An 8,545-nucleotide genomic window follows, 5' to 3' on the forward strand; every position below is an offset into this window, starting at 1 on the left:
CCTTCTATGACAACAGGATTTGCTAGAACATATCCAGTTTGATACATCATGAGCATAGGCTTACATGTAATAAAGTAACAAAGTCAAAGTAACAATACAAAGTTTTATGTAAAGGAAAAAGCAAGATTAGTAATACCAGTACTTGATTATATAAAAGCAATGTGATAGTTGCAAACTTGATTTTTCCTTTTCAACGACCTTGATTTCAAAATTAAAAATCCAATTTATACTTTATCAAAAATTCTACTGATTTCCGAATCTGACTTTAATATCAGCTTTTATTTCTAAGCATCTCCAAATCAACGGATGGGCTTCCGTGATGCGCTTCTGCATAAGGAAATGTTCCTCACTATAGTACATCTTAGTGCAATTGCTCAGAAATCCTGTGAAAACTGAAATATAAACAGGTATATGTAAACAGGTATATATATATATAATTTGACTCCTTGAGTGACTTCAAGCAGATTGTAAATGATCTACGAGAACATAAGATTACATCTAAGACTCACGATGCTGAGACACCACTTCCAACCCCAACCCCATATAGTGTATAGTGCTATAAGCTGGCACGAATGTGCATCAGATCTAAGGCAAAGTCTATATAAAATAATAAAAGTAATCTTGTAATAACCTGGTTTGTTTCTCCTACATAAAGTACAGTTGGTTTTGGCAAAAACATGTACCGGTATGCAAAGAAAGTACATTTTCTCATAATATAAAAGAAATATTAGCTATGATTACAAAGAGGGTATTTCATATCCACTTGTTCTTTGAAAACAAGAGAGAGAAAAAATATATTTATATTCTCTTTTATTCCTACAATAGTACGTGTATCACAGAGAATATCTTCAATTTTCTGGGAATGTCCAATAGAGTCAATTTTTATATTAACAATTGACCAATGTATAAACCCTATCTTAGGGCAATTAAAAACATCTCAAGCTATTTAATGTTCTGCCCTGCTAACTGAAGTACTCCAGGCTTGCTTTGGCCTTCTCCATTTCATGTAAAAATGAGTAGAACTCTGGTACCGACAGCTCTGTATAAATCACAAAAACACAATACAAGAGTGGAAGTTATGTAACATTAAAAAAGAACATCGATACATGTAAAGCAATGATCTACCAGAACAACACTCCAAACTGGGTCACTGGTTTTCTTTTTAAAAAATGCCCGGGCTAAGTAGTGAGAAAATAAAAGATTCATTTCTTTGTCATGGAAAATGAGGTAGTTCAGGAAGCGCAGCACAATTTCTTTAACTTAACTAATACTTCATTGAAGGACAAAAGACTGTTAGATATTAATTCTACAGATATGACATTTGCATTTCACAGTCAGGTCTGTAATTTGAGAAGAGGTGGAAATGAAAGATGCCTTTGCATGATGTGTGTAACGGTATTTACAAATTATAGTTTTCCAATCGAACAAATGGCCATAATCTAATTATCTACAGTTTAGATCATTTGTTTGTTTAGTTTCTGACGAATGAAATGCTAGTTGCTTTACAATATATGTCTCTTACCCATGTAGACATTCTCTGTCTTGTTACCCTTGTTGACTACCAGCTTCATCTGAATGAATGTGCTTCCTACTTGCTGAAGTTCACTGCTTGCAGCTGTCACTGTTTGGGATTGAACATTTCAAGAAATGATTTGACAGAACACAGTCATGGTTTGATAACTACACATTGACATGAAGACTTGTTCTCTTGAATTTGGGAGATGTATACTAAATAGGAAGGCAAGGAAATCAAGCTGGTATAGTCATGACTCAGATGAACAATATTCAGTTGTATGTGTAGCTGTTGGTTGGCCTTTCAAGCGAACGTGATTTCCAGCAAGTTTTTGTTCATTTGCCAGTTTTGATGATACAATGTCAGTAGGTCCATTATTCATATGCTTATTTGGCTTGTTCAAAAATAACATCTGGTACTGCATGATTAATGATTCAGTTAATTCATGCCAGATGCTTCAAACATGCATTACCAAACTCAAAATAGCTTGAACTGCTATCAAGATTTAGGCTGACTTGTTATAAGTAAGATTTTATGAAATGTTAAAGACTGCACAACACCTATTTGAGGGGCATATTTAATGGTTTGCATTACCTGCTAGAAAATTTATTAAAAAGACAGCAGTGAGATATGTATTTTGTAAAATATAAATATTTTACAATTGTAAAATAGCTTCTCTAAACTCAAAATTTTACAAAATCTAATTTGATTCAATTAGCTTTAGAATGAAACAAGGTCCATTAAGCTCATTGATGATGTTCAGATATTGATTTCAACAATAATAGTTACTTTGGACAGAAAGACTGTGTTCCATTCCTACCTCCAAACTTCCATTCCATGTCAACCAGTTGATTCACTGTGAGAGTTTGGCCCACTGCACTCCTTGATAATCCAACCAGATTACACTTCCACTATAAAATAAGAGTATGTTAAAGTAAACCAATTACTTAAAAATATGTTGTTCTGTATGTTTAGGGTTTCAATCGGTTGCTTTTGAACTTCAAATACTACTTCTACACAGAAATAGAGTAAATTTTAATACACTCTCAATTAACAAAAAAGTGACTACTTGATGCACCTATACACGATCGCGTAGATTAAGGTCCGCATCGGACTCGGGTTCCATGCGCATGATTTTATCTTATTCTTTATTTTCTTCCTACTCCTTATCCGCTAGCACATAGAATGCTGTGTAAAAAAAGGATTTTGGTTGATTTTATGCATCTGTGCTATACACAAATTACTTTTTTAAATGATTGGTTCACTTATACTTTCATGACCTTTGATTAAAAGGAAGAAATAACGTACATATTCCCTAAATAACAAACACAGTATCATTACTCATATGATAGGCCTACAGCAAGTACCAACATATATACCGGTAATCATTTGGATACAATGTGGTTTACAATTCTTCTGATTTATAATAAAGTACAATTGTAATATACTGGCTCACTGCGATATCAGATTTAATCACCTCGGTGGTAAATTTTGACCCTGTTACTAGTCTTTGACTTTACCATTGATTTCTCAATGATGGTGCATTTGGGCACATAATATTCCCCTGCAATACTCACCTCATTTGATACATAGCCAGCTTTCTCTTCTGATAGACCTAAAATCAACATAATCATGGAATCAAATTTAGTGCATGTCCAAAATTTGATGGATAAATATTTGAGATTTCCCATTGCAAAAAAGTGTCACTTAGGTTTCCTCTTTGTAACTAATAATGCGGAAGGGGTGGTAAAATTCTAGCAACAAATACGTTTTATCAAAAATATTGAAACCACTGATGTCAAAATTTTCTCTTCAGTGACACTTAAAAGCTGAATAAATGTTACTTAAAGTGCATTACTTAGGCTCGGTACATCAGTATTTGTTTTATATAAAACAGCATCAGTATCAATACGTTTTTTCATTACCATTATTAACCAGCTGGAAATGGTTTAATTTCAACAGATTGATTGATTCTGCGATCACAATAATCTCAGTTCCTGTTATCAGGTTACATTGCCAGAAAATCTATGCATAGATCCTCACTTACCAAGATTTACAAAGTCTTCTTTCAGGTCACTGGGGCTTAAATTCTTTCTCACAGCACCTATAAATTCAGAAGGAAGAAATACACATTATGCTGATCAATAAAAAGATTACCAAAGACAAATGATGAAGGATGACTAGGTTACGTTTGTTTTAAAGCTCCAAAAATAACTACTACATTTTCTTTGTTTATGGTATATCAAGGATTTGCAGCTAACAGTTAGAGATAAAGTTGAGTTCTGGCCATGCGATTGCATTGTGAAAGAAACAGTGTGGAATCGACCAGGAAAGGTTGATCATCTAGCATACCGGTATAAGAATTTGTGTGTATTGCAAGGTTCTGGAATCATCAAAATGATAAGAAATTTGGCCAAGTCTTGGTAAAGTTACAAACACTATACACAGAAAGATGTATATGGGACTACACGAACACGTGACATAAAAATCCTACCCCCCCGAGTTTTACGATGTTACATGACATACCGGTATTTAGAATATAAAGGCATTTGAAGAGCCATGCTTTTCAGGGAACATGTCTTATCTGATGTTCTTCCACACTTGCATAATAGGAATGATAACGCTCACAAATTATTTTTCACCTCTTCCCAGAACTCAACCTTCTCTTTAATGTCGTTGTTGAAATTTTCATATTGCACAGAAATTCAAACTGTATCTGAACTTCTTGTATAAGAACATTGCTTTGTAGCATTGATAGTGGGATCATTAAAAACACATCTTTGAATATCAGCAGCAACAATGATAAGTTCTGGCTGCTACAAGTTTGTTACCACTGGTTCATATCAATTCTCTTTCTCCTTCTCTTTTCCTTTTTCTTCCCCCCCCCCCCCCCTCCCCCTCTCTCTCTCTCTCTCTCTCTCTCTTTCTTTTCTTCTCCTCCTCCTCCTCCTTTGAGTTGGAAGTGCCCCGCAGACACATGACCTTTTGTATGTATTCACTTACTGTAAGGTACAGCTAAAAGGCTTTTCACCACATTTCTAAGTGCTGGTCCACTGACTCCTTGTTCATCTGCAAATTCATCCAGTTGACCCAATAGTTTACTTGACTAAATAAGGTATATAAATAGAAAACAAAGGTAAATGGGTAAATTCACAAGCATTCTATAGCAAATTTTAATTTTAATTTTAATTTGGCATTAAATTCCCTTATTTCGACATATCACAGGTTTTCATCTTTCCAAGTAAGATAATTCATGTTTGTGGATTCATTATGTATTAACTTAAATACAAATGAACATGCACAACTCAAGTTATCCTTTCATATATGTCAGTACTACTCCTTCAGTTTCTTTTCATCAATTTAACAATAAGCACATTTGATGACAATCAATGAAAGCATTAAACAATACACTTCAACTTAAAAAGTACTATTTCAATGAGAAAAGTTTAAACTTTAAAAAAAACATTTAAAAAAATGTTAAAAGTTTCAAATATGGAAAGTGCCTACATTATCAAATCTACAACTGATAATATTATTAAAATATGATTCATACCTTATTTGGTTCTAGAAGAAAGCTGATGACAACTGCAACAAGCTTAGAAAATTGCTAAAAGAAAAAGAAAAAATAATCAAATGGATTTATAACATGAGAACGTTGTATCATTAATAATTTGATGATAATATTTTTAATTTGGATTGAACAAATTTTTTCTTGAGATTCCTTTGTTGTTGCTCGCTTATTAGTTTTCAGAGATTGGTGAAAGTACATCATACATGTAAGATATAATCAATAATTGTATTTCTAAAAATGTAAAAAAGGTTAATTTTTGCTTGTCTACATGTAGTTATAAGATATTTTCAACCCTCCTTAACAACCGTGAGCTAACTGCGCCCCCCTTCCTTTCACAAAATCCCAGACTTCTCCCAGATGTGTATCTTGTGATCATTGACCATTACACAGCTGTGGATCTAGTAGTAGTAGTAGTAGTAGTAGTAGTAGTAGAGTGTAGTACTTGTAGTAGAAGTATCTTTATCATCAATTTAATATCACCACCATCATCTTTAAACTAGTCTATCATTTGATTTGATTTGATATGGTTTATTGATTAAAAAACATTCAAATAGCAGCCAGAGGCTGAAACAAATTGAATTTACAAAAGATATATTCATATACATATAAATGGCAATTCACAATAAATAATCAAGGATATGATCAAAGAAAAGAAGAGAAACAAGAGAAGAGATTGAAACGGATGACTAGAGGATAATTGAAGGAGAACGATCGAGTAACAGAAGGCAATAAGACAAATGTAACAGAAGATTAGAAGGACTGGTAAGATAATAACAGAGAGGGAGAGAAAGAGAGGGCATAGAGAAATGAGAAAGAGAAGCTGGCAAAGAGACTACACAATAAAAGGGATAGATAAAGAGTAGGACAGATAAATAGGCTGAAATGGAGAACTAGATATATAATCGGATATAGTGTAATAAACTATGATACAAATATAATACTCAACAATGTAAATGCAGCATAATTTTGAGACCAACTTAAACAGACTACAAAATTAAACAATGAATCCTAAAGCACAAACCGCAATGTCATTGATATATTCATTATAGATATTTAAATATAAAAAGCTTTACATAATTAGGCAAAACATGGTTAATACACATGTATTTGCTTCAAGGTTCATATTAAGATATATCATTATTATTGAAAATTGAATTTACAAAAAAAAAAAAAAAAAATAGCTGGTAAAAAAAGAGGAAAAATTCGGCAACAAACTAGATGTGATTAACAGAATTGCATTGTTGGATTGCAAATTTTAAAAATACAGGTATATAGACTATATTATTATTTAATTTTATTCTATCATGATTCCAGGCCAGCTAGACTCTATCTAATACTATAGTAGTATTAGTTATTAGATCTAGACTAGATAATTAGTCTAAAATGTAGACTAATAACTAATACTAGTAGAGTGCATATAGAGTCTAGCAGTATGTGTATCATTCAATTATGAATAGTCTAGACCCATTTAGACTAAATATTCATAATTGAATGACACATACTGCATAGGGTCTAGTAAAACTAAAACAACAACAACATGGTTTATCCAGTTAAATTTAGCATGTTCATTAATAATAATGAACTTATCTAATCTAAACACAAGCGAATAACTACCATCGAATTGCTTATATTTAGACATGGAGGAACTTGGCTTCTTACAGTCAGGAGGCGGTGCCCCCAGGCGGAGCCGTACTCTAGTTCGCTACGAGAACCAGCAGCTAGCAGGCCGGAAGTAAAGTGAACAGCAAATTATACGGTGTATGGGACCGAGAAGCTATAATTTTAACAAGAATTGCTACGAAGTAATCTTCAAGTTGTCTACAATGAAAAACTCGTCTACGATTTTACTGCAACACCTACCTCTTCATTGAATTTATTGAGAGACTGAATGTCACTGAACATCGAATCTGGAGGCGTTTCAGTGGAAAAATGAAAAGTTGATGCCATTCTGCTAGCAGCGGACGAACGAATCAAGAGCTATCAAAATTACAATTATCAATATAGTTTGTGGCCTGGGAGTATTTGCTGGGGATACTTTGGTTTTTTTGTTTTGTTGTTGATTTTTTTTTTTTTTAGATAAGAAGATGATATATATTTCTAAAATCATGGTAGGAATATTTTTTTAATCCGGTAAAACATGGTCAGTGAAAAGGGGACTAGTTGAATGTTAAAAGTCGAGGAGATCGATGGCTAAAAAGCTCTGCTTGCCCTGTTTATCTTTCGAAAATCGCACCACTCTGTCGACAAAAAAAGGAAGGAGAACTTGAGAAAGAGGAAGGAGTAAGGGAAAAGGAGAAGGGAGAGGAAGAGGAAGACAAGAGAAAGGAAAGGAAAAGAAGAGAAAATGGTCAAATGAGCTAGGGAAAAGGAACTAAAAAGGAAACTGAACGAAAGAAAAGAAGCCAAGAAAGAAAGAAAAGAGAAGAAGAGGAAAGAAAATAGAAGGGAAGGACGAGAGAGGGATATGAGATGAGGGAGATGGAATATATGAAAAAGAAAGAATTAGAGGTACGGATAACGGAAAAAGGAAAAAAATAAAAGAAAGAGGAGAAATGAGAAAGTGACATGCGCGCATTGAAGAAAGAGCAAATTAAATGTGAGAAGAATATAAAATATATGAAAAAATTAGAGCAGCGTGTTACAACCACAAGACATCTTTAAAAGTGCCGCGAGAGAAACTGATTAAAGGTCCATTTTGGATCCACTTTGACATAATCGTCAATTTCGTGAAGAAAGCATATTTAAGTAGTAACTGCAATATGTATTATGATGAAGCAAAGATATTTTAAAGAAAAATAAGTCTTTTTTCTGCGCTGGCTCAATTTCAGGCATTGCTTGAAATGCCTGCATGAATATACCTCTATATTTGGACAACGAGATGCCAGAATATCTTTCGGACAAGGAGGTGCTCGAATATCATCATAATTTGGGCAGCACCGAGATGCATGAATAAATGCGTATATTTTTCAAAATATCGAAAGTATACAGGCAACGCATGTTCACCCAGTCGCTCGCTCGGAAATATTTAGAAACACGAGATGCCCGAATATCCTCATATTCGTGTATCGAGGTGATCGAATATATAATTTTTGTATTCATGATTATGTATTCTTGGCAGCTAAATGCTTAAAGGTTGATGATATTTACTTCCTCCAAATTGCAGTATATATGTCCCGGTGGTCTCAGTCATGTAGTAATAATGTAAGCATCCATGACCACAGGTTTTCCAGACACCCCCTAAACGAGGATTTCTTCTGAAGCCAAAATGTACCCCAAATGAGGATTTTGCGATATTTTTTCCTGAATTCACACCCTAAACTGGTATTTCAAAAAAGTGTATCCCTAAAGAAGTATTGTAAAATTGTATCACCTTGAGCATTTTGAAGTGCGATAGGAATTACCATTTAAGTTGTTGACAACATTTGAAATAAATCAAATTGCGCTTCTGATATAAAGTTCAC

At 33.6% G+C, this 8,545-nt stretch overlaps 1 protein-coding gene across 1 annotated transcript; it reads right to left on the reverse strand.

Moving 5' to 3' along the window:
- Window positions 1-403: 403 nt before the first annotated feature.
- LOC584198 (COMM domain-containing protein 7) lies at window positions 404-7,084 on the reverse strand. The gene is made up of 8 exons (XM_031000511.1): window positions 6,945-7,084; window positions 5,067-5,120; window positions 4,517-4,619; window positions 3,561-3,617; window positions 3,091-3,128; window positions 2,334-2,424; window positions 1,523-1,621; window positions 404-1,039 (listed from the first exon to the last, which is right to left on the reverse strand). The coding sequence occupies exons 1-8, from the start codon at window positions 7,029-7,031 to the stop codon at window positions 963-965; spliced, it is 606 nt and encodes a 201-aa protein (XP_030856371.1). The 5' UTR covers window positions 7,032-7,084; the 3' UTR covers window positions 404-962.
- Window positions 7,085-8,545: the final 1,461 nt, after the last annotated feature.

This window comes from Strongylocentrotus purpuratus, unplaced genomic scaffold (assembly GCF_000002235.5).
Source record: "Strongylocentrotus purpuratus isolate Spur 01 unplaced genomic scaffold, Spur_5.0 spur5_scaffold_6, whole genome shotgun sequence".
NCBI lineage: Eukaryota > Metazoa > Echinodermata > Echinoidea > Camarodonta > Strongylocentrotidae > Strongylocentrotus > Strongylocentrotus purpuratus.

Excerpts from the sequence above, each read along its gene's own strand:
- LOC584198 (XM_031000511.1), bottom strand. The coding sequence starts at position 7,031 with ATGGCATCAACTTTTCATTTTTCCACTGAAACGCCTCCAGATTCGATG. Across the intron at positions 5,121-6,944 it reads TCAATAAATTCAATGAAGAG|CAATTTTCTAAGCTTGTTGC; the intron begins GTAGGTGTTGCA and ends TTTTTCTTTTAG. Across the intron at positions 2,425-3,090 it reads CTGGCTATGTATCAAATGAG|TGGAAGTGTAATCTGGTTGG; the intron begins GTGAGTATTGCA and ends CTTATTTTATAG.